Source organism: Hypanus sabinus, chromosome 6 (genome assembly GCF_030144855.1).
Source record: "Hypanus sabinus isolate sHypSab1 chromosome 6, sHypSab1.hap1, whole genome shotgun sequence".
Lineage (NCBI taxonomy): Eukaryota > Metazoa > Chordata > Chondrichthyes > Myliobatiformes > Dasyatidae > Hypanus > Hypanus sabinus.
This window is the reverse complement of record NC_082711.1, coordinates 23,757,431-23,783,092: the sequence shown is the minus strand read 5'-3', so window position 1 is coordinate 23,783,092 and position 25,662 is coordinate 23,757,431. Positions and strand designations below refer to the sequence as shown.

Genomic DNA, 25,662 nt, shown 5'->3' with positions numbered 1-25,662 from the left:
ACATTGGAAGCTGGTGATGGATTACACCATCCACAACCAGACTACCACTCCCAAAATCTTCAGTTGATTTTTTATCTAAGTGCCAGTATAGAACTAGGAACATTATACTTAGGATAGTCCAGCACTGGAAGGGCCTAATGGCCCATGCAGTTGCACCAGTCTTGATACTGATTAATAGTAACTATCCTCCTGTCTATCATCTATATCCCTCCATTCCCTTCATATTCACTTTAAAAGCCTCTTAAACTCCACCAAACTGCCTGCTTCCACTACTACCCCAGGAATAATCTTGCCTGACCTGCTGAGTACCTCCAACATTTTGCATATATTGCCCAAGATTTCCAGCATCTGCAGAATCTTTTCTGCTTTTTAAGCAAGTTCAGTACAGGTACTTCGACAAGGTCCCGCATGGGAGGTTAGTTAGGAAGATTCAGTCCCTAGGTATACATGGAGGGGTAGTAAATTGGATTAGACATTGGCTCAGTGGAAGAAGCCAGAGAGTGGTAGTGGAGGATTGCTTCTCTGAGTGAAGGTCTGTAACTAGTGGTGTGCCACAGGGATCAGTGCTGGGTCCATTGTTATTTGTCAGCTATATCAGTGATCTGGATGATAATGTGGCAAATTGGATCAGCAAATTTGATGATGATACAAAGATTGGAGGTGTAGTGAACAGTGAAGAAGGTTTTCAAAGCTTGCATAGGAATTTGGACCAGTTGGAGGAATGGGCTGAAAAATGGCAGATGGAGTTTAATGTGGACAAGTGTGAGGTATTTCACTTCGGAAGGTCAAATCAAGGTAGAACATACAAGGTAAATGGTAGGACACTGAGGAGTGCAGTAGAACAGAGGGATCTGGGAGTACAGATACATAATTCCCTAAAAGTGGCTTCACAAGTAGATAGGGTTGCAAAGAGAGTTTTTGGTACATTGGCCTTTATAAATCAATGTATTGAGTATGAGTTGGAATGTAATGGTGAGGTTGTATAAGACATTGGTGAGACTGAATTTGGAGTATTGTGTGCAGTTTTGGTCACCTAATTACAGGCTGATAATTAATAAGGTTGAAAGAGTAAGAGAAGATTTACAAGGATGTTGCCGGGACTTGAGAAACTGAGTTACAGAGAAAGGTTGAATAGGTTTGGACTTCACTCCCTGGAGTGTAGGAGAATGAGGGATGATTTGATAGTGGTGTATAAAATTATGATGGGTATGCAAGCAGGCTTTTTCCACTGAGGCCAGGGGAGAAAAAAACCAGAGGATATGGGTTAAGGGTGAAGGGGGAAAAGTTTACAGGGAACATTGGGGGGGGGGGGTGCTTCTTCACACAGAGAGTGGTGGGAGTGTGGAATGAGCTGCCAGATGAAGTGGTGAATGTGGGCTCACTTTTGACATTTAAGAAAAACTTGGACAGGTATATGGATGAGAGGGGTTTGGAGGGATATGGCCCAGGTGCAGGTCGGTGCGACCAGGCAGAAAAATGGTTCGGCACAGCCAACAAGGGCTGAAGGGCCTGCTTCTGTGCTATGATGTTCTATGGTACTTGTTTTCACAAATGGTCAAAAAAATGAATTTGTTGTTACTAGCTTCTAATATTTTAATATGGATGTTGACTAAAAGACAATAAGGACATTTACAGGAACATGCTATAAATTTGGACACCAATGTGGAACAGCAAAAGGTTCCTCCAGATTGGATGTCCCTCGAAATGATTGGAGGAAGGGGTCGCCAATCAGATGTAACAATGGCAATATGTGTAATATTGTGAAAGCCAGAGGAACCTCTGTAGAATTGCAAGTATAGAATTATACATCAGCTCAGAAATTAGCATGCCCGTTTGCATCTTGTAATTCAACAAAGAGGGGAAACTTAATGCAAAATTTATGATCCCCTGGAGGTGCTGTATTGTTGAATTAATTTCAGTGCCCCCGCTAGGAAACCAGTGACAATGCAACTATTTCACAAAGGTAAATATGTATTGAAGTTATAGACTGTACTTTCAAAATTAAAAGTATCTAACAACTCAACATGGCATGGACCAGCAGGGTGCCCTGTTAACTGTGTAATGTAATACGTCTTTAGAGAATGAAACACTATTCCCTCTGAGTTCAGCAATCTACACCAGCGGTGTGTGAAAAGAGCTACTTTTTAATCAGGCTGCTGATTAGCGTTTTGAAGGCAGAGTTTTGCGGCAGTTTTTCTGAGTTGAGGAGCGACTGATCTGCAAAAGGGACTCATTAGAGAGGGTCAATAAGGATAATTCAAGTGCAAGTGGAGTGGCCATCCATTTGAGTGTGCCAGTCTTTACAGTGGTTTTGGCTCATCAGGTTTGGGTGAGGTAGACTGTCTTTTAAGTTACTCTTTCTCTGTTTTTATTGTTCATTCCTCATCGATTTGTGGCCAGTATAGTGAGAATGCAGTGCTTTGTACTGTATGTGGGAAGTCTGGGAGGTGTACTGAGTTATAGGTCCTGAGAGAACATATTAAGGAACTGCCACTGCAGCTCGATGACCTTTGTCTCGTACAGGAGAACGAGGAGGCGATAGACAGGAGCTACAGGGAGGTAGTTACCCGTAGCTTGCAGCAGACAGGTAATTGGGTGACTGTTAGGAGGAGGAGAAAGGCAAGGTCAGTGCAGAATCCATCTGTGGCCATTCTCCTCAATAGTAAGTATATACAGGAACTGTAGATACTATTAAGAGGGAGCCACAGTGACTGGCACTGAGGCTCAGAAGAGCAGAGGACTGCAGAGTTGATAGGAGATTCCTTAGTCAGGAATAGAGATGAGGTTCTGTAGTTATGATAGAGAATCCCAGATGGTATGTTGACTCCCTGATGCCAGGATCAGGGATGTCTCTGCTTGTGTCCATGGCATTCTCAAGTGTGGGGGTGAGCAGTCGGAATTGGTAAATATTGGCACCAATGACATAGGTAGACAAGGTGAGGAGGTCCTTCATAGAGATTTTATGGAGCTAGGTAGAAAGCTAAAAAACTGTACTTCTAGGGTAGTGATGTCTGGATTGCTGCCTGTGAGGGTAAGAAATGGATGATTTGGAAGGTGAATGCGTGGCTGAGGAAATGGTGCAGTGGGCATAGCTTTAGATTTGCGGATCATTGGGATCTCTTCTACAATGACCTGAACCCGAGGGGGGTCCAATATCCTTTGGGGCAGGTAAGAGGCTCACTCTACCTCTTTCACTTGCTTTCTCATCCACTCTCTCTTATGATGAGAGGGAGGGGGAGAGAGGACTTCTGAAGGCATTTGACAAGGCACTACACATGAGGCTGCTTAACAAGTTATGAGCCCATACTCTCAAAATGATGGAGAAACTCCAGGGGATAGTGCTTTTACAAATAACAGGGTGGGAGGAGGTATAGACTACTTGTAAAAACACCATCCCTTTCTCTCAATTCCTCAGTCTCCACTGCAGGTTGAGATGTTTCATTCCAGAACAAAGGAGATGTCCTCCTCCTCCAAAGAAATAGGCTTCCCTTTCTCCACCATCAACACTGCCCTTCACTGTTTGAATGACAGAGCAGACTTGATGGGTCAAATGGCCTAATTCTGCTCCTATATCAGATGATCTTGCAAACTAAGACAAAAACAAATATTTGGGATGAGGCCAAAACTTTATATTTAATGAGGGGGGGATTGCATGTTAATTGCCCTTAAAATAGTGCTGTCTCTTTACATTTGATCTACCACCATGCAACATTTCATATTTGGCTGAGGCAGGTACATTAGAGTCAATTAAGAAACACTTAGGTAAGAATAAGGAAGAGTTAGATTGGTCTTAGAGTAGGTTAAAATATTGGTACAACATAGGCCAAACCGCCTGTGCTAAGTTGTGTGTTCTACCACTACTTAGCATGCTCCATGCACTCACCACTGTCCGTATAAAAAATGTATATCTGACATCTTCCCTATGCTTTCCTCCAATCACTTTAAAATTTTACCTCTTGTATTATCTTGGAAACGGTCCCTGGCTGTCCTCTCAATCTGTGCCTCCTTATCTTGTATATCTCTGTCAAGTTACCTCTCATCCTCCTTCACTCCAAAGAGAAAAGCCCTGGCGTTCTCAACCTATCCTCATAAGACATGATCTTTAATCCAGCCAGCACCCTGTGCACCTTGCTCATCCTTTCTATAACGAGGCAACCAGAACCGAACACAATATTCTATGTTCTAACCAGAGCTGGAACATTCTTCAGTTCCATTGAGATATCATTGACCTGAAATGTTAGCTCACTTGTCTTTCTGCAAATGCTGCTTGATTGCTTCTCAGGATTTCAATTAAATTCCTGATTTTCAACAGCTGTGTTTTGCATTAGTACACGTGGCTGCACTTGGAGATTACCTACTTGCCTGCTAAGGCTTTGCACAAGTACCACACAACTGCTGTATTGTTCTGAGGAGGGCTTATCTTGAGTGTGTACTTGGGCACAATGAATTGTCAACGCAACTTGCCAAATTGTAGCGCTCTATGAATAATCCCATTAAATTTTAATTCTGTCATTTAAATAACAGAAATTCTCAAGCGAGATTCATACGAGTCAACAATTTACCTTAGCATTCTTTGGACTTACCCCATAACCTCTCTCAGTTCTGCTGAGCATGCCCAGATATCGTTCCGAGAACGCGGAGGCTGTGAGAAAAGAGATGGCAGGTGAGTTGCACATGGAATGGCAGCACTGTCACAAACACTCCAAGCTAGACAACGTAGACACTCCCCCTTGGGCATTGGAAAATAAGGCTCCTTTATGTTGAGTTCTGCAGTTCGAAACAGGCAGGACAGAGTGGCAAGCTGCTTTCTAGTACATCCACCTTTTCAGCTGGGTCAAGCTCTGCCCAAGTATCGGTACAGAGTGTTGCATAATAGATAGAGCGGCACTACCTCATACAATTCGCTTCAAGTGTTAAATATTGGGATGAAATTCCTGAATGGATAACCCCTTGTTTTTCAGACAGTGACCTCTGATTCTAAACATCCCAGCCTGGGCAAATATTCTGCTGAGGTCCAGAAGATGCAAGTTTCAAGATTCTCTTTCGCATGCTTATGGAAACATGCAGTGAATTATTTACATTACCAACCAACACACCTGAGGGTGTGCTGTGGGCAGCCTGTCCATGTTGCCACATATACTGGCACCAACATAGCATGCCCCAACAATACTTGGCAGAACTGTATCTCAGTAAATAAATGAACAACACAGAACACAACAACAACAGCAAAGCAAGCCCTGTTCCTCCCTCCCATCCACGTGTGTACACAATCCTTTAACCCCAGGACAGCCTCCAGCAGACTTGGATTCGGCCCTGTAGATGTTGGGTTTTGACCTCCCTAGTGGACTCTCAGAGATTTGCAGACTCTGTTCCGGCCAACAGCTCTGAACATTCAGACTTCTGATTCGACCTCGAGCACATCTCAATGCCATCTCCTTACATCAACGACACTGGCTCTCATTACTAATTTGCGGGAGTACAGGCCCATTCTGCTTAATCTTTCCTCAGAGAACAATTACCCATTCTCAGAGACTGTGAATCTTTGTTTTGCTCACACACATATACTTCCCTCGGTAGGGATGCTAGAGTTGGGCACAAGATTCCAGGAGCTGGCTCAACGAAGCACCCTATAATTACAGTGAGTCATCTTAAATTTTCTATTCAAAATATCATAACATTTCTTTTCTCTTTCCATTTGTTTGCAGGCCTCCTAATTATGGTAATTTATATACAATGGCAACAATCTTGTTTCATGTACTTTCATTCACTTAAATGTGCAAAGAGAAGAAACCCTAAACACAATGCTTCCAATCACCTACCATTTATATAAAAAAAAACAACTCTGTCGATTCTAAACTTGTACTTTCAGTATTATATTTCAATGCCTGTGTCCTTGCCCTGTCCATGTCCCCTTGAAGTTTCTCCACTGTCTCCTCAAGCTCAGCCACCCACTGAGCTTGGCATCATCAACAAACTTGGATAAGTACATTACTCCCTTCTTGTAAGTCACTTATATTGATTATACAAGGGGTGATTGATAAGTTCATGGCCTAAGGTAGAAGGAGTCAATTTTAGAAAACCTAGCACATTTACTTTTCAACATAGTCCCCTCCTTAGTCCACACTTAGTCCAGCGGTCGTGGAGCATACTGATCTTGGACCTCCAGAAAGTGTCCACAGCAGGGGTGATTGATAGGTTTGTGGCCTAAGGTAGAAGGAAATGAGTTGTTCACTTCAAACTTTCTTCATAGTCACTCAGAGTTGACCTGCTTGTGCACGTAACAAGAGCTGTATAACTCATCTCCTCCTATCTTAGGCCACAAACTTGTCAATCAGCCGTCTGTGGATGCTTTCTGGAAGTCCAAGATCCGTATGCTCCACGACCACTGGACTAAGTGTATAAACATAGGAGGGGACTATGTTGTAAAAACAAATGTGCTAGGTTTTCTAAAATTGACTCCTTGTACCTTAGGCCACAAACTTATCAAACACCCTCGTAAACAGCTGGTGCTACCAAATATCCATTGAGAATTGGTCCTAATTCACATAGTTTCTTTGATGCATTTTTTAACAACTTAAACTATTTCCCTCATTCTTTCTTGACTTAAACAAACTGGCTAATTAAGGAAAGTTTTTCTCTGATATCAATTATAAACCTACCTTTCAGTGGTTTGAACTTGCGTGTCTTGTCCTAGACTCAACTTAAGTCAACTTCATACCTCTCTATAAGATCACCTGATACCTTCTTATTTTAAATCTGAACAGATCAATTTTGGACCAATCGAAGCCCAGGTCATGGTGATGTCATGGCCAAAAAAGCTCACCAACGCCTCTACTTCCTCAGTAGGCTAAAGAAAGTTGGCATGTCTCTGTCAACACTTCCCACTTTTTATTGATGTACCATAGAAAGCACTCTCCCTGGATGCATAATGGCTTGGCATGACAACTGCTCTGCACATGGCTGCAAGAAACTGCAGAGAGTTGTGGACACACCATGGGAATCAGCCATACCACCCTGTATTCTCTCTGTACTTCCCACTGCCTTAGTAAAACAGCCAACATAATCAAAGACCTCAGCCACCTTGTATTTTCTCTCTTCTCCCTCTCCCATTTGAAAAGCCTGAAAGCATGTACCACCAGGCTCAAGGACACCTGGTCAGTGTGTGGAATGGGCTGCCGGCAACGGTGGTGGAGATGGATACAATAGGGTCTTTTAAGAGACTCCTGGACAGGTACATGGAGCTCAGAAAAATAGAGGGCTATGGGTAAGCCTAGGTAATTTCTAAGGTAAGGAGATGTTCAGCACAGTTTTGTGGGCCGAAGGACCTGCATTGTGCTGTAGGTTTTCTATGTTTCTGACTCTTGAATGGAGTCTTGAAAATACGATAAGATGGACTCTTGGCCTCGAAATCTATCTTGTTATGATCTTGGGCCTTATGATTTACCTGCTTTGCACATTTTCAGTAGCTTTTACACTTTATTCTGCATTGTTATTGTCTTACCTTATTCTACCTCAATGCACCATGTATTGATTTGATGTGTATGAACACTTTCATGACAAGCTGTTAACTCAATCTCCGTACACTTGGCAATAATAAGCCATCAGCGAAACCAATTTTTCTCCCGGCATTACTGCAATTGAGTATGATGAACTAATCTGGTTAGTGGACCTCACATCTCCTTGGACCAGAAATGCCAATTCAAGGTTTGGAGAGCTTTTTTGAGACCCATGGTTTCATGGTTAACTCATTCAGATTAGACAATAACAATGCAGAATAAAGTGTAAAAGCTACTGAAATGTATTAACTCACACTACTCACATAGTGTATTCTATGTTACATTGAATGTTCTATTTATTATAAATTACTATGATTGCACATTTAGATGGAGATGTAACGTAAAGATTTTTACTCCATGTATGTGAAGGATGTAAGAAATAAAGTCAATTCAATTCAATCTTTTCCAAAGACCGGTCAGAATTTTACTTTTGCATACATATGTTGTTGTGGCTGAAGGTGATTAAGGGTGAGAGTTCAGATTATCGATTCTTACCATACAATTTAAAGTCTGTGATTGGTGAAAGTGCTATTCCGCACTTGAATAAGGCATTTTTTTTGTCCAGGTTGTTTTCTGTTGTAAGTAACATCAAAGTCAAATAACCGCCATAAGCCTGCAAAGAGTGGACAGAAATTAATCTTACACTTCAGTGTTAGTTCTTCAATTATAGACCAATGATAATTCCATTAAAATTCAGTTCATTCTGCCTTTAAAAAGGGCACTAGAATTGCAGTGACATTTTCACTCTGCTAGAGGAAGCTATCACGCCTGGGAAGATTCACTTTAGTTTAGTCCTTGGGCTCTGTCATGCAATTATTTATGTAAGTTTTAATGAGATCTTCTATTTTTCTACACTCCTGTTGAGACCTTGTAAAGCACTGGTGAGGTCTCACTTGGAGTTTTGTGAGCAGTTTTGGGCCCCTTATCTTCAAATGGATGCTGGAACCGGAGAGGGTTCAAAGGAGGTCCACAGAAATGATTCCAAGATTGAATGGCTTGTCACATGAAGAGCGTATGATGGCCCTGGGCCTGTGTTCACAGGAATTCATCAGAACGAGGGGTGACCTCTGAAACATATTGAATGGTAAAAGGCCTTGAGAGAATGGATGTGGAGAGGATGTTTCCTATGGTGGGAGGGTCTAAGACCAGAGGACACAGCCTCAAAGTAGAGGGGAGTCCTTTCAGAATGGAGATGAGGTGGAATTTCTTTAGTCAGACAGTAGTGGATCTGTGGAATTTGTTGCCACAGGCAGCAGTGGAGGCAATGTCCAGCACTTCGTGTGTGTGTGCTGTCTCCTCCATTGATTATGCCCAATCTTATCCTGATACATTCATGGAGATTTATAGCATTGAACCAAACTCCTTCATGCTGACCAAGGTTCTGATCCACCCTCGTCTCATTTGCCCATACTTACCCAAATCACTCTGAAGCTCTCCTTTTCAAAATATATTTTAAGTTTTGTAAGTGTACCTTCTTTCTTATTTGTTATTTTCCAAGTGCTGATTTTACCACTTCCTTAATAAATTTCAACCTTTTCCCTATAACTATTGTCAGCTAACAGCTCTGTTAATCTCTGTTCAAGATCGTTTATTGCCATTCTTCAGTACATGAAGGTAAAGGGGAATAAAGTAATTGTAACCCTGTTTCTGAAAGAGCATACAAAGCATAATAACACCCCTCACCAAAATACAATGAATATAAAGATAAATGCAATCCAATAAAAACAATGTAAAGTAATTGTTAAATGCATAGATTAAGTTAATAGGTGGATATATTAGTCAGCCTGACAGTTTGCGGGAAATAACTGTTTTTGAGTCTAGCGGTCCTGGCATGGATGCTGTGTAGTCTCTTCCCTGATGGGAGTTAAACAAACAGTCCATAATCAGAGAGTATAGGATCCTTTATGATATTGCTGGCCTTTTTCCAGCACATTTCTGTATAAATGTCCTTGATGGTGGTAGGCTGGTGCCGGGGATGCATTGGGTACTTCTAACTACCCACGTAGAACCCTCCTGTTCCCCACAGTGCAGTTTCCGTCGCACACTGTGAATCTGCATGTTAGGATTCTCCCCACTGTGTCTGGGGAAGGTCATGAGAACTGATGTGTATAGACCAACTCTCTTCAGCCTCTTCAAAAAGTAGAGATGTTGGTGAGCTTTCCTGACTGGAGAAGGAGTTCTGGGACCATGAGAGTTTGTGTGCGATGTGCACAGCTGAGCCTTTAGCATTAGCAATCATCTTTCCCATCTGCCCAACAATCTCTTTGACCCTACCATCAGGCGTTAGGACAAGGACTGTTAGAATGAGAAAGAGCTTCTTCCCTGAGGCTGAGAGTATACTGAACTCCATGCCATCATGCACAAAATAAAATTAGTATGTTTATTTTTTTTAACTTACTGTACTATGTGTCATAATTCTAGCACAGATAAAGCAGTGGCTGCTTGGCAGGAGGAAAAGAGTGGGAATAAAGGGAGCCTTTTCTGGCTGGCTGCCGGTGACTAGTGGTGTTCCACAGGGTTTTGTTGGGACTGATTATTTTTATGTTATATGTCAATGATTTGGATGATGGAATTGATGGCTTTCTTGCAAAGTTTGCAGACAATATGAAGATAGGTGGAGGGGCAGGTTGTTTTGCAATGGTAGAGAGGCTACAGAAGGACTTAGATTAGGAGAATGAGCAAAGAAATGGCAGGTGAAATACGGCGTCGGAAAGTGTATTGTCATGCACTTTTGTAGAAGAAATGAAAGGGTTGACTATTTTCTAAATGGAGAGAAAACTGAGGTGCAAAAGGACTTGGGGAGTCCTAATGCAGAATTCCCTAAAGGTTAATTTGCAGATCGAGTCTGTGGTGAAGAAGGCAAATGTAATATTAGCATTCATTTCAAGACAACTAGAATATAAAAGCAAAGATATAATGTTGAGACTTTATAAAGCACTCCTCGAATGAAGTATTGTGAGCAGATTTGGGCCCCTTATCTTCGAAAGGATGTGTTGAAACTGGAGAGGATTCAAAGGAGGTTCATGAAAATGATTCCGGGATTGAATGGTTTGTCATATGAGGAGCATTTGATGACTCTGAGCCTGTACTCATTGGAATTCAGAAGAATGAGGGGTGACTTCATTGAAACCTATCGAATGTTGAAAGGCCTTGATTGAGTGATGACGGAGAGGATGGAGGAGTCTAAAACCAGAGGACCCAGCCTCAGAATTGAGGGGTATCCTTTTAGAACGGAGGTGAGAAGGAATTTCTTTAGCCAGAGAGTGGTGAATCTGTGGTATTCTTTGCCATAGGCAGCTGTGGAAGCAGAGCCTTTATTTATGTGTAAGGCAGAGGTTGATTCAATTTTTGATTTGTCAGGGCATGAAACGATACGAGGAGAAGGAAGGATTTTGGCCCTGACAGGAAAATTGGATCAGCACAATGAAATGGTGGAGCAGACACGATAGGCCAAATGGCCTAATTCTGCTTCTACATCTTATGGTTTTCTTATGGTCCGTACAGAAGGGATGGTTTGCACTTGAATTGAAGGGGACTAATATCCTGGAGGGAAGGTTTGCTCATGCTGCATGGAGGTGGGTGGGAGGTGAAGGGTTAAACTTGAGTTGCAGGGGGATAGGAACCAAAGTGCCAGAACAGATAGTGGAGTGATTGTGGAGGAAGATGTTAAGTCTACATACAAAGTCCGGAGTGAACATGTTGAGCATATTTTGATTAATGTTCTGAGCTGTGCATATTTCAATGAAGGAGTGTGGTGGATGAGCTGAGGGCAAGGATCAGCATGTGGAATTATGACATTGTAGCCATTAGTGAGATGGTTGTAGGAGGATTAGGACTAGCAGCTTAATGTTCCAGGGACTGCTTTTGATGAGAGAGTGGGAGGGATGGAATCTCTTGGCAGTGCTCACACAGGGCAGACTGGACAGCTCGTCCAGTGAGGCTTTATGGGTAGAACTGAGATTATTTGGATTAGATTATAGGCCATCCAAGAATCCGTGGGATTTAGAGAAGGAAATTTGTAGAGGGATCGCAGACAGTTGTAAGAAACATAAGGTTGTGATGGCATCTGATTTTAACTTTCCACATACTGACTGGAACAGCTATACTGTAAATGAGCTGGGAAAGAGTTTGCCAAATGTGTTCAGGAAAGTTTCCTTAATCAGAAACCCCAGCTAGATGATACTATTGTGCTACTAGATCTCTTAACAGGAAATGAGACAGGGTAGGTGACAGAATTGTGTAGGAGAACACTTTGCAACTAGTGACCATAATGCTATTAGTTTCAAGCTAATTATGGAAAAGGATAGTCTGGTCCTCAGGTTGAGATTCAAAATTGGCGAAAGGCCAATTTTGATGCTATCAGAAAGGACCTGACAAGTGTGCTTCGGGACAGCTTGTTTACAGACAAAAGTGTATTTGGTAAGTGGGAGGCCTTCAAAAGCGGTATTTTGAGAGTGCAGAGTTTGTATGTTCCTGTCAGAATAGAAGGCAAGTATAACAGGTTGAGGGAACCTTGGTTTTAGAGAGATATTGAAGCCTGATTAAGGAAAAAAAAATCAGGTAAGGAAATACCAGGTAAAGACAGGTAGGAACAAATGAGGTTCTTGATGAGGATAAGAAATGGAAGAGAACACTTAAGAAGGAGATCAGGAGGGTTTAAAGAATGTATGAAATTTGAATGCATTAAGAAGAATTCCAAGGGTTTCTACAGATATATTAAGCGCTAAAGAATTGCAAGAGTCAGAACTGATGCTCTGGAAGATCAGAATGACAATTTCTACATCGAGCCGAAAGAGATGGGGTAGATCTTAGAGATTTTTTTGCATCTGTATTTACTAGGGAGATGGACAGTGAGGCAAAGCAGCATTGAGGTCATAGATCATATACAGATTACAGAGGAGGACGTGTTTGTTTTCTTGAGGCAAATTGGGGTGGATAAGTCTCCAGTCTGACAAGGTGCTCCCTCAGATGCTCTGGGAGGCTAGTGCAGAAATTGCAGGGGCTCCAGCAGAGCCCCTATATCATCCTATATCATCCTAGGGTGGTGGGTGAGGTGCCAGATAATTGGAGGATAGTGAATGTTGTTCTGTTGTTTAAGAAAGTCTTTAAAAAAAATAAGCCAGGAAATTATAGGCTAATGAGCCTGACCTTAGTACTGGGAAAGTTATTGGAAGTTATTCTAAGCGATGAGATATTTAGTTATTTGGATAGACAGGGACTGATCAGAGATAGTCAACATGGCTTTATATGTGCTAGGCCGTGCCTAATCAATCTTTTGGAGGAAGTTACCCAGAATGGGGGGTAAATTACCGAAAGTTGGAGATCTATGTTCATGCTGCCATGTTGGACACTACCCAGAATATAGAACATAAGAATAGAATATATATCCATTTTGAAAGTGGCCTCATTGTGGCAGCAGATCTCAATTCTTTCTCCTCACAAGGGGGCTAGATAGTAGACCTATCTTCCCCCTCAACTGGCCTCAGCTGTACCTTCCAGCTTGTACTTCTTCCCTTCCTCCCACCTTCTTGTTCAGACTTTTTACCCCTACCTTTCCAGACTTGTTGAAGGGTCTTGGCCTGAAACATCGACTCTTTATTCCACTCCATAGTGTTGCCCGACTGGCTGAGCACTGCCAACATTGTGTGTGCGTTGTCAATTACACATTTATCATTGAGCAATATTAGCTCGAAAATGGACTGCTCCCTGAATACTTCCTCAGCGTACCTTCATTGAAAAGCTCAACGTAGACCCTCCACAAATTTGTCATTTAGACTTTTACTGCTGACATGTTTTGCTTAATTAGCATGTTGACAAGAGATGGTTGTTGCATTAATGCACAAAGCATTGGAGGAACTCAACAGGAACTCGGCCTCCGTGGAGAGAATTGGACAGTCAATGTTTTGGGTCAAGGTGCTTCATCTGGACTGAAAGAAAGCTGTGAGGGTGGGTTGGAGCAAGTGATGGGTAAGGGGAATGGGAAGGGGGGGGTGAGAGTGTGAATAATGTCAGAAGCTGGGAGTTGATCAGTGAAAGTGCTGAAGATGGTGGGACCTGATAGGAGTGGAAGGAGAAACATGCTATAGAGGTGGGGAGTGGAACCAATAGGAGGGGTGTGTGGGAGATGGTGTGATGGGAGAGGGAGAAGGTGGATGGGGGGGGGGGAAGAGACAAGTCAGTGAGGGCCAGTTGGATCAGGGAAAGAGAGACAAAATGAGGGGTGGGGTGAACACATGTTGCTCCAGATTCTAGCATCTGCAGTCTCTTGTGTCCATGATTATTACATTACCCTTGTTATATCTGCCTCGAGGTCCTGATTTATACTGACCTGTGAAGACTGAATAGGCTTTTCTTTCCCTTAGAGAGGAAGACATAATCAGAGATATGAAGGGTATAGATAGACTAAATTGTAGGAAATTTTTCTCTGTAGTGGAGATGCCTACAACTAGAGACCATAGGTATAGAGGAAGGATTACAAGGCTTAGAGGGGATCTGAAAGACCTACTCACTCAGAGGGTTGTCATAGTGTGACGAGTAGTGTGACGTACTGTCTGAGTAGTGTCTGAGTAGAGGCAGAGACTCTCACAAATCTGATTGCAGCATTTAGTAACCAAGATTTTGTGAAGTAGAAAAAAACTTCTGGTGAGCACAACTTTACCTGCCCAAAAACTCCAACTCTGGTTGCATCAATGTAAGGTTCTTTCAAGAGAATCCTGAAATTAGAGCATCCAAAACATCAAAATGAACATTGCTGTCAAATATTATGAATGACATTTCTCCCCCAGCAGTCTGACAGGAAGCATGGACAAGTAAACTGTGAGCAGATCAAGGTATAATTATTACAATAAGAAAGTTAAAGGAAACTATTGGGGAAATTATGTACAAAAGCTAACAGGGCTTAATGTTACCAAATCTGTAGGAGCTAATGGGTTTCTACCCCTGACAGTTCAAGCCAGTTAATGGAATACATCTTCAAAGATTGCTTCAATCCTTGTCACAATCAGTGAAACAAAGATTGTTTTAATTGTTCAATTGGTGGGCTATATTCCAGGTGCAGTTCAATAGGACTGCAGAGTAATAATTCAGCAGGAATGAGATGGGCCAAAGGGCCTGTTTCCTTGCTGTAGTGTTCCATGGCTCTATGTGGACATTGCTATTATTGTGCCCTCCTCATTGCCCTTGGGGTATCAAGGTGGCATAGTGGTTAGTGCGATGCTATTGTAGCTCAGGGCATTCTGGAGTTTGGAGTTCAATTCCAGCGCTGTCCGTAAGGAGTTTATACGTTCTTCCTGTAACCGCATTAGTTTCCTCCAGGTGCTCTGTATTCAAAGACATACCGATTAGTAGGCTAATTTGTCTTTGTAAATTGTCCTGTGATTAGGCTGGGGTTAAATAGGTGGGTTGCTGGGTGCGCGGCTCTTTGGGCTTGAAGGGCCGATTCCATGCTTTCTCTGAATAAGTACATAAGTTTCAGTGAACAGTTAGGTTCTAATCTCATTGGTGAGGGGGTGGGATAGCAATACATCAGGCTAGGCATAAATATCAATACTCCATCTGTACAGTGTACATTGCACAGGTGATAAAGTCATCATTGTTTTTACTGGTTTTAATTTCATTCTTAATTGTTTTTAAAGTTCCCATCAGACAAAGCAGAATATCTACCTTCTGATCATCTATCCAAGTCTCTGGATAACTTAACTACCAAGCTGTCCACTGGACCAGTCTCAGCTGACCTTGATTAAAAGACACATGGTGCTCGCTTGAAGTAACAACAAATTAATAAGCATTTAATGAGCTTTCATAAAATTCTGGCTCAAAACAGCTGTCTCTACTAAAATTCTATTTCTAAGAATTCTAATTCTAAGAATCTTGTAAGATCAAAAGGAACTTACTTCAAAGCATCTGTTTGATCCATTTCTTCCACCGCTCCCAGTTTTCCCTTTATTTCATACAAGAGCTTAGTACCTTGGAAGCCACTGCCGCGCCCATCGAACTTAACAACAATAGCGTTGAATGAGCTAATGAGGACTGTTGTCCAGTCGACTTGGAATTGTTCTGTGACGATTTGGGTACCAGGACTGTCACCACTATAATGACACAAAATAGGTTCATTTGGTAACTAAGGTTGACTTTTTCAAAGTTCAAAGTAAATTTATTATCAATATAAGTATATGTCACCATATACAACCCTACAATATATTTTATTGCAGGTTTTCACAGCAGAACAGAGAAGCACAATAGAATCAATGAAAAACTACACACAAAAAAGACTGACAGCCAATGTGTGTTGCAAACAGAAACATAAGAAACAACCCAAGCTGTCACTTATACTTCCCCTTCAGCCATCACTCATTCAAATTGAGGCTTCTACTTTCCTGCTCTGTCTTACAGTTCATTCACCACTTGTCCGAAACTTTATCTTAACTTTGAACATATTTAGATAAGTTGCCTCCACAGCCCTCCATGGCAGAGAATTTTAAAATGTGTCACTCACTTTGACTTCTCCTAACCTTTGAAATGAGTGGGCCCTTGTTTTAACAACTTGCCCCATAGTTCTAGATACAGGATGGCAGGCAAACAAAAAAAATTGACTGTAAACCTGCACGACAATAATAAACCAATTTCAAGAGAAGTGTTGCGGTTATGAATCCACTGACCCCAGGGATGAAGGAATCAGATTCAATTATCACTTTTAAAATAACTGAATAAATAATAGACAAAGTATAGGCATGTGGAGAAATAGCTGGAAGTGGGGTTATTTGGATAACTCTATCAAGAAGCCAATGTGCACAGAATCTGGCTTTGTGTTCTACCAGGTTTTGATTCTAGGCATCTGCTGATAAACTATTTGGTAAAGGCAATTGATTGACATTTAAACATGACAAGCTTTGCACTGGAATTATTAACAATATTTAATATGCTTCACTGAACAGGGTTGGACCTTTTATTATATTTCCTGCTCTCAAAATATTGAAACAAATTTTTAACAGGTATTTTTGAGAGCATCTGCTATACTTCTACAAAAGAAGAAGGATTTGCATTTTTACAACATCTTCCACTACCCAGGATATTTCAAAAACACACTGCAGCTGGTAAAATACACTCACATTCAGTCATTAGTGCAATCCAGGCAGGTACAACAAACTCCAATAGCTGTGAATCAATCACTGGCCGAGGAACGGCTGAGCACTCTGGTGTTCCTAAATGTTGTGCCGCAAGATCTCCAGCACTAAGAGATTAAAAGTAATCTTGTCTTTTAAAATTTCACTTGAACTTCAGCACCATGGACAGAGTGCAACTCTCCATATCCCAAAGAGTCAGAGTCATTGCTCTTCAGTCCAATTTGTCCATGTCAACAAAGGCGCCCATCAAAGCTAATCAAGCTGTCCACTGTTGGCCAGTATCATAGACTCATTTATTTGCCTTTCACCCAGTATTCATGCTGACCTTCAAACACATACTTATCTTAATTCTGCATTAATTCCATTTCCAATTCTCCTGCAATTCTCACCACATCTCATCGGGTTCTAACACCCATCCACACACCAGAGGCAAATTAAAGCACCCAGTTACCTTTAAATGTGGGAACAAATTGGAGCACCCAGAAGAAAAGCATATGCCATTTCAGGGAGAATGTGTAAAAACAGCATCCAAAGGCAGGATTGAACCTGGCTTTCTGTTGGAGGAGGTACAGGGGTCTCAAGTTCCACACCACCAGGTTCAGGTACAGCTATTATCCCTCAACCATCAGGTTTCTGAACCAGAGGGGTTAACTTCACTCATCCCAACACCGAGTTCATTTCACAACAAATGAATAACCTATGGATTCAATTTCAAGGACTCTATAGCTCAAGTTTTTGATATCTTTTGCTTTTTATTTATTATTATTACTTTTTTCTCTTTATTGCATTTGGTTGTTTGTCCATATTTGCTGTGTACATTTTTATCGATTCTATTGTGCTTTTGTATTTATTTATTCAGCAATGTGGTGCAGAATAGGCCTTCCAGCCCTTCAAGCCGTGCTGCCCCAGAAACCCCTGACAACCTCAATTTAACCCTAAGCTAATCAGGGGGCAATTTACCATGACCAATCAATCTACCCAATATGTGTTTAGACTGTGGGAGGAAACCAGAGCACTAGGGGAGAACCCACACATTTCATGAAAAGGATACAGTAACTGATCTCCAAGCTCCAATGCCTTGAGTTGTAATACCATTGCACTAGTCACAATGGTACCATGACACCCAACGCTACAGTATTGTGGCAGCACTTACTGTAAATGCCCACAAGAAAACTAATCCTAGGGTAGTATATGGTGACATACGCATACTTTGATAATAAATTTCCTTTGAAATGTTGAACTACACCACCTTTCCATCTTAAATTAGCTGCTTCTATCTTGGTGGTGAGATTAATGCCGTGACTTTCTGAGTCAGAGGTACAAGCACTGCCACCCAGTCAACGTCAACAATTTAAGCTTGGGAACAAAGAAACAAATTTTGACAATCTGGAGACCAAGGGTTATAAGCAAGAATAAAGGCCTTCTTTATTTCATTTTATTTAGAGATACAGGACTGGGCAGAAGTCTTGGAGACACACACACATATATAGTTGGAGTCCTTAAGACTTTTGCACAGTACTGTATTTGTAAACATGGAGCGAAGAGCGAGTTTGTAAATCTGAAGGGAGCAAAGAATGTTGGGAATAGCAATGGCGGAGTACTGCAGGAAGGGTGGGGGGCAGGTGGCAGAGAAGGTGGGGGTGGGGTGGAAATGCACAGGTATAGGCACACTTAGCTCTGAAGCACCAGTCAACTGATTTATTGATCATTACAGAATGTCTCTCTAGTGCTTCCCACTCCCTCTCACTGCAAAATCAGATTTATTATCACTGACGTGTTGTGAAATTTGCTTTTCTTTGCAGCAGCAGTACAGTGCAATATAAAAAATTACTAGAGTACTGTACATGAGTCTTAAGTGCCCTAGTTTTTTTTAATATATGTGTTTAAGACAATTGTACAGTGTTGTACATTATAGCACATCAACGGGTCCTTTTGTCCCAATGAGTTTGCGCTGTCCAATTACACCCATGTGACCAATTAACCTACTAACCCATACAGTTTTTGGAATGTGTGAGGAAACGGAAGTGCTCAGAGGAAACCCACAGTCATCAGGGAATGTACAAACTTCCTACAGGCAGTATTGGGACTGAACCCCAGTCTCTGATGCTGTAAAGAATTACACTAACTGCTATGCTACAATGCTGCTCTAGAGTTAAGGACAAAGGTCAGCTATGACCTTTGAGTGTGTCCAACGCCTGATGCCTTCCAAATGTACAGTAATTGAAATCTAGATCCGGCCAGTGAAGTAGAACTTTATACTCTATATCACCAAAGCCCACAGCCCGATCATAAGGATGAAATAATACTCACACAATAAGTAATAAAGGGTATTGTGATAACTCTGAGAATCCTGCTGGCTTGATAATTTGCATTTTGAGTGCTGTAAGACAGAAAGGTGCAGTTGGGTTAGTGTCAGAGATGCCCATATTAGTCAAAGAGTGAAACATTTCCACTGAACCTAATACTTCTGCCACTTCTTCTGCTACTTCTTCCTCTGGTTTTAGAGAATAAGTCAAGGAAAGAAAACATACCGTATCTATGACTGCATTTATTCTAATTTGACTGTGCTGAAGACCTGTACCCCCCCTTGGTTGGGGCAAAGAGTTTAAGCCATGTTGTAACACATTAAAAATGCTGGAGGAACTTAGAATGCTGGTGAAGGATCTTGGCCGGAAAAGTCAAATCTTCATTCATTTCCACACATGCTGCCTGGCATGCTGAAATCCTTCAGCATTTTGTGTATTACTCTGGATTTCCAGCATCTGCAAACTCCTGACTTTATGATAAGCCATGGTGTAGTTGTATAAAAGTCTGGTTCAGTAGAGTTCTGCTTATTCCATTACAGGAAGGATGTGGAAGCACTGGAGAGAGTTTCAGAAGAATTTTACCAGGCTGCTGCTCAGATTAGAGGGTATAGGCTATAAGGAGAATTTGGACAGACCTGGATTGTTTTGTGTGGATTATGAGGAGACCAAACAAAACTTCATAAAATTATGATGAAGTATCGATAGGGTAGACAGGCAGAATCTTTCTCACAGGGTGGAAATGCAAGATGAGGTAAGAGAGGGAAAGTTTAAAGGAGAAACAAGGCATGTTGTTTGTCACTCAGAGAGGGTAAGTGCCTGGAACATGTTGGCAGGGGTGGTGTGGAAGCAGGTGCAACAGAGGCATTCAAGAGGCACATGAATATGCAGTGAATGGAGGAATATGGATCCTCAGAAAGGATCAGCTTAATTTGGCACCATGGTCAGCACAGTCATCATTGTCTGAAGGGCTGATTCCAAAGTTGTGCTGTTCTATATTCTACGTTCTAGAACGGCTTTTACCGGGTGTGCTGCATCTGTCAACTGTCATCTTGTCACTTAGACAAGAATGATGGGTTAAGTAACAGGGCAGAAGAAAAGATGACAACAAATAAAACAGAAAATGCTGAAGCAGCAGAAAAGAATAACTTATTTATAGAGCACTTTTCATACAGACAACACTTTTCAGTAGAATAATTTCAAATGCTTTACAATGGAACAAAGTGCAAACGTGAAAATAAAATGAGGAAATAAAAATAAACATGAAAACAAAAGGCAAAAAGATGTTAGTTAAAAGCAAGTTTAGATAAATAGGCTTTGTCTGGAGTTTAAAGTGTCAAGTGAGTCAGTATCTTTTATAGTTTTAGGTATTGAGTTCCACAGTTTAGGAGCGTAGTACAAAGAAGCTGACAAGAAAGCGGTTAGTGGAGAGAGAAGTGAAGTTCAGAGAAATGATCCCCAACTGAAACTGGAACAAATGATAACCATTATATGAAGCTGTCGAGGCAAGAAAATTGGGGAGTGGAGATCTGTTATAAACCGTGAAAGGAAAAATTTAGTGTCTGCTAAAAGTCAGGTACCTGTGGCAAGAAGCTGCTCAGACTTGCTTAATATGATCAGGGGAATGTGGATATATTTAAAGCAGAAGTTGATAGGTCCTTGATTAGTAAGGGTGTCAAAGATTACAGGGAGAATGCAGGTGAATGAGGTTGAGAGGGCAAATAAGTCAGACATGATGGAATGGCGGAGCAGACTCGATGGGCTGATTAGTCTAATTCTGCTCCTGTGTTTTATGGTCTCAAGGCGTTGCTGGAATGTAACTTAGATATTTATGTGAAACAGGTTAGAAAGAAAAACAGTTAACAAATTTAATACTTTGATCAACCATTGACTTGAGTAAAAAGAGGAATTTAATGTGAAACTATAAAACTGGCCCTTGATTCACTCTGATCTATTTTGCACTGCTGGTCAAGCCCAATCACACTGATAGGCAGAGAGAAAGAAGGGCATTTGGTACATCAATATACAGTCATACATTATTATTATCGCTATGCACTCCTGCAGGCAATGAATATTAGAACACCCAGTTTCTACTGAAAGGACTGTGGGATATTTATCACAACTAGTCCACCTGAACTTCAGATCTCTACAAGTAGTTTATCCTGTGTCAAGAAGTGACTCACAATGTTAATTGTATGTTTGCTGTGTGCTTACTTCAATATGAGCTTCTAGCCCTTTTGTCATGGCCCATACATCTGTCCGTGGCCTTGCCCCTTCCAATCATTTGCACCAGATCTGAGGTAAACCAGACTACACTCACCATACCCTCCAGCTCAGCAATCTACCATTTTACACTGCTCCTCCAATTCTGATTATGTTCCCATCTCAGAATTTAGTCTTTCTGCCCCTGGTGAGTGTGGCCCCAGCTGCCAAAGCCACAAGCTCTGGGACTCCAAAACTAAATTTTCCCTTTTCTATACTCCTGTTTCCTGCTTTAAGATGCTCTGCGAAAGGCTTTTCAACAATTGTCCCTGTATCTCCCTATGTGGCTAGGTATTGACGTTCATTTAGAGCAGGGGTTCCCAACCTGAGAACCTCATACTTAGAGGGTCCCCTGTGAAGCAGCTCGCAATGTTAAGAATACTGTATAAGGCTGTTGGAATGTTTGGACACCATCTCATGGATGAAAAAAGCATATGAGGAGCTCCGGTCCTGTACTTGCTGTAGTTTGGAAAACAAGGGGGGTGGGGGTGGAATCTATTGCTGGTCCAGATAGAGTGGGCATGAAGAGGACGTTCCCTCCAGTGGGGAGACTAGAACCAGAGGGCACAGCCTCAGAATAGAAGGATGTTCGGTTAGGACAGAGATGAGGAGGAAATTTTTTAGCCAGAGGGAGGTAAATCTCTGCAATTCATTGCCACAGATAGCTATGGGAGCCAATTCATTCAGTATATTTAACATGGAATTTCATAGGTTCTTAATTGATAAGGTCAATTAAGGAGGAGGCAGGATAATAGGGTTGAGAGTGACAATAAATCAGCCATGATTGAGTAGTGGAGCACTGTTTATGCCTCTCATAAATTACCTTTTCAGAAGGTTAAGGAAGTCTAACTTGTCATTGAATACTTAACAAACGTTGACAGATATAGTGTAGAAAGCGACCTAACTCGTATCATGGTCTGGTGTGGTAATTCGAATGTGAGGAATGCAAGAAGTGGCAGAGAGTAGTGGGCTCAGCTATAAAAACGGACCCATTCCTTCCCACCAATGGTAGTATCTACAGATGGCACTGCCTCAAGAAGCCAACATCCATCATCGAAGATCACCACCATCTGGGCCATGTCATCTTTGCCTGCCATCGTGCAGGAGGCACAGAAGCCTGAAGTCCCATACCACCAGGTTCAAGAACAGCTACTTCCCTTCAAGCATTCAGGCCTTGAGCCAACCAGCACAACTTACAGTTTAGCAAAACTATGATCACTTTGCATGAAAATGAACTTCGTGTTCTTTCTCCTAATTTGTACTTTTTTGTAAAAGTTATTTTTAATTTATGGTTTCTGATTATATGCCTGTGATGTTGCCTCAGGTAATTTTTTCATTGCACCTATGGATACAGGTACTTGTACTTAAAATAAACTTGACCTTGAATTTGACTCTCCCAGCCTCCTCACTCCAACAAACGCAGCTTATAAAGTTTCTCATAGTAAGTACAGCACTATCAGTTTTGTTGACCCATTTCCTGAGTTCGTTCCTCTTCAATTCCTCAGGACAATGAAGCTCTGATTAGTACTCCTGAGTATATACGTACCGCATCATTGGCAGATTAACATTGCAGCAGAGCTCAAATATTAATGGACAGCACCACAAAGAATTGCTCTGGTTTGTGGCAAATAAACAAGTAGATAAATCCTAGGGCCGCAGCAGTGTAAAGCAACATCAAATTGCCAGTGAGATTCTCAGGAGTAGAAGACACTCATGTATATTCATGAACTGGAATACATGTTCACAGTCTTCTGCTGCTGTAACCCGGCCACTTCAAGGTTCAACATATTGTGCATTCAGAGTTGCTACAACCGCACTGTTGTAGTGCATAGCTGTTTGCAGGCTGCCTGTCAGCTTGAACCAGTCTGGCCACTCTCCTCTGACCTCTCTTATTAACAAGGCATTTTTGCCCATAGAACTGCTGCTCACTGGATGACTTTTTTTAAACATCGTTCTCAGTAAACTCTGGAGACTGTTCTGTGTGAAAATCCCATGAGGTCAGCAGTTTTTGAAATACTCAGACCACCCCATCTGGAGCTTAGAAAAATAGAGGGCTTAACCCTACGTAATTTCTAAAGTACGTACATGTTCAGCACAGCATTGTGGGCTGAAGGGCCTGTACTGCACTGTAGGTTTTCTATGTTTCCATGCTTCTATGGTACTGACAATCATTCCATGGTCAAAGTCACTTAGATCGCATTTCTTCCCCATTCAGATGTTTGATCTGACCCAACTACCGAACCTCTTGACATGCTTTTAAGCATCGAGTTACTGCCACATGATTGGCTGATTAGATATTCGCATTCACGAGCAGGTATACAGGTGTGTATGTAATAAAGTGGCCACTGAGTGCATTTGTAAAGCTTCCAGCTGCACAGCACAGTGCACAAGATAAATAACTAAACAGAAAGCACCCTGGTTAATTTCACATGTAAACATGCAGTATTAAATAGACAACAAGTCAGACCTAAATTATTAATGCTCCCACAAGCAACTTTCCACAAATTGAATAAAGTTGACAAAATTATAACGTTTGAGTGACCTTGACTCATAACAAACTAAATTATAGTCGTTAAACTACATTGATATTTTATTGGATCATGTCATGTCTTATGGCTAGGAGGAGTGGGAGCAAATAAAGTTCAATGAGAACCTTTCAAATGATGTAACTCCAGGCTGGTATTTTATCAGTGCTCAGATGTGCTTCTTTTTGTCCATGACCTGAAAGAGAAGATACTTACTGTAGTCCTTTATCTGAACTTCTGTGAACTCTATCTTGGGCATTTGTTTGCTCTCAGTAGCATTGTAGACCTTCTCATTTTTCTCCAGCACAAAATATTCTAAAGGGGTAAAAAAAACAGAGTTTAAGGACCACAAGAAACTGAGAGAGTTGTGGACACAGCTCAGAAACCTGCCTCCTTTTCATTCTCTTGTCTATACTGTACTTTGTGCTGCCTCAGTAAAGCAGCCAGCATAATCAAAGATCTCTTTCACCCCATATATTCTCTCTGCTCCCCCTTCCTACCAGGCTGAAGATACAAAAGCCCAAAAGCACATACCACCAGTCTCAGGAACAGCTTTTATCTCATTATTATAAGACTATTGAATGGTCTTCTAGTATGATAAGATAGGACTCTTGATCTTGCAAGTTATCTCATTATGACCTTACACCGTATTGTCTGTATACCGTATTTTATACCACACTTTCCCTGTAACTGTAACACTTTATTCTGCATGCTGTTATTCATCTGAAACTCTGATCACAAAATCACAAATCTCCGCTGCCTTGCGGTTATAGCTACTCATGGGAAAGGCTTCGGTAGTAAACCCGGAGGAAAAATCAGAGCTGGAGTCCTATAATGACTTCCACGCTGACTGGCAACTCCTGCGACACTTCAGGTGTCAAACTGTATTGGTCTCTGCCGGTCCTTTGCATTTATCAGCTTTGTGGAGAGGGACAGCTTGCTACATCGGCAACGCCCTGCTCTCCATGTCGTGCTGCCTGGCTCGTGTATCACGCAAACAGCTGGGACGCAACGTCTGTGGCCATCATTGACCAATGGAGGGCCTCAATATTGTTTGCCCTTGTACTACCTCACTGCACTAAAGTGATGAATTTATTTGTATAGATGACAAGAGATTAGAATCTGGTGCAACAAACAATCTGCTGGAGGAACTCAGTGGTTTGAGCACCATCTGCAGAGAGCAAAGAATTGCAGATGTTGACAATTCCTTTCCTCCTGCAGATGCGGTTCAACCCACTGAATTCCTCTAACAAATTATTCGCAAAACTCCTTGTAAAAATCTGATTATTAGCATTCACATATTTGTTTTAAATTCCATCTCTTTCTCAACTCTCTTTGTGATTTTCCTGAAACCCTCCAATTTTAGGAGTATGTACACTTCTCCAATTCTGGCCATTGGCAGCACAGTGGTGCATATACAGTAGGTCTACTGCCTCAGAGCACCAGGGTTCATTCCTGACATCTGGCGCTATCTGGGTGGAGTTTAACCGTCTTCCAAGTGACTGTGTAGGCTTCCTCCTGGCACTTCCACTTCTCCCTTGTTGGTGGTATCATAATCAAGCAGGCATAGGTTTAAGCCAAGGGTTAGGGGTTTTATAGAGGGGTAGCACACATGAGTGGTGGGATGGAGGCATGTCTCTACCAAAGGAAATGTACGATGCTCCTTCCCAACGCTAGTCTGCAGGTCACCCCTGGGCAATGTGTAGCATCTGCTTAGCCCCCCCATCCCCTCTTGATTCGGGTCGTGTGAAGCCATGAGTGCAGGTGGTGGATGGTCGTATGAGCAGCTGGTGCATATCACAATTCCTGGTTATGTGACCATTGACTCCAGGCAGACAGTCTCTGAAGAGTGTTGATAATGGCTGTAAAGATACTGTCCAGAAGAAGGCAATGG

At 41.8% G+C, this 25,662-nt stretch overlaps 1 protein-coding gene across 4 annotated transcripts in view; it reads right to left on the bottom strand.

Moving 5' to 3' along the window:
• The window catches only part of dpp6a (dipeptidyl-peptidase 6a), a 642,400-nt gene that overhangs the window by 14,069 nt on the left and 602,669 nt on the right, over positions 1-25,662 (bottom strand). For 3 of the 4 annotated variants that reach the window (XM_059971852.1, XM_059971853.1, XM_059971854.1), the window contains exons 18-23: positions 23,985-24,083; positions 18,989-19,058; positions 15,449-15,643; positions 14,215-14,269; positions 8,052-8,169; positions 4,584-4,642 (exon numbers count right to left, since the gene is read on the bottom strand). In XM_059971852.1, the coding sequence (XP_059827835.1) occupies positions 4,584-4,642; positions 8,052-8,169; positions 14,215-14,269; positions 15,449-15,643; positions 18,989-19,058; positions 23,985-24,083 (596 nt within the window). Of the gene's footprint in view, positions 1-4,562; positions 4,643-8,051; positions 8,170-14,214; positions 14,270-15,448; positions 15,644-18,988; positions 19,059-23,984; positions 24,084-25,662 lie in introns of all 4 variants that reach the window. The other variant, XM_059971851.1, reaches the window with a different exon arrangement.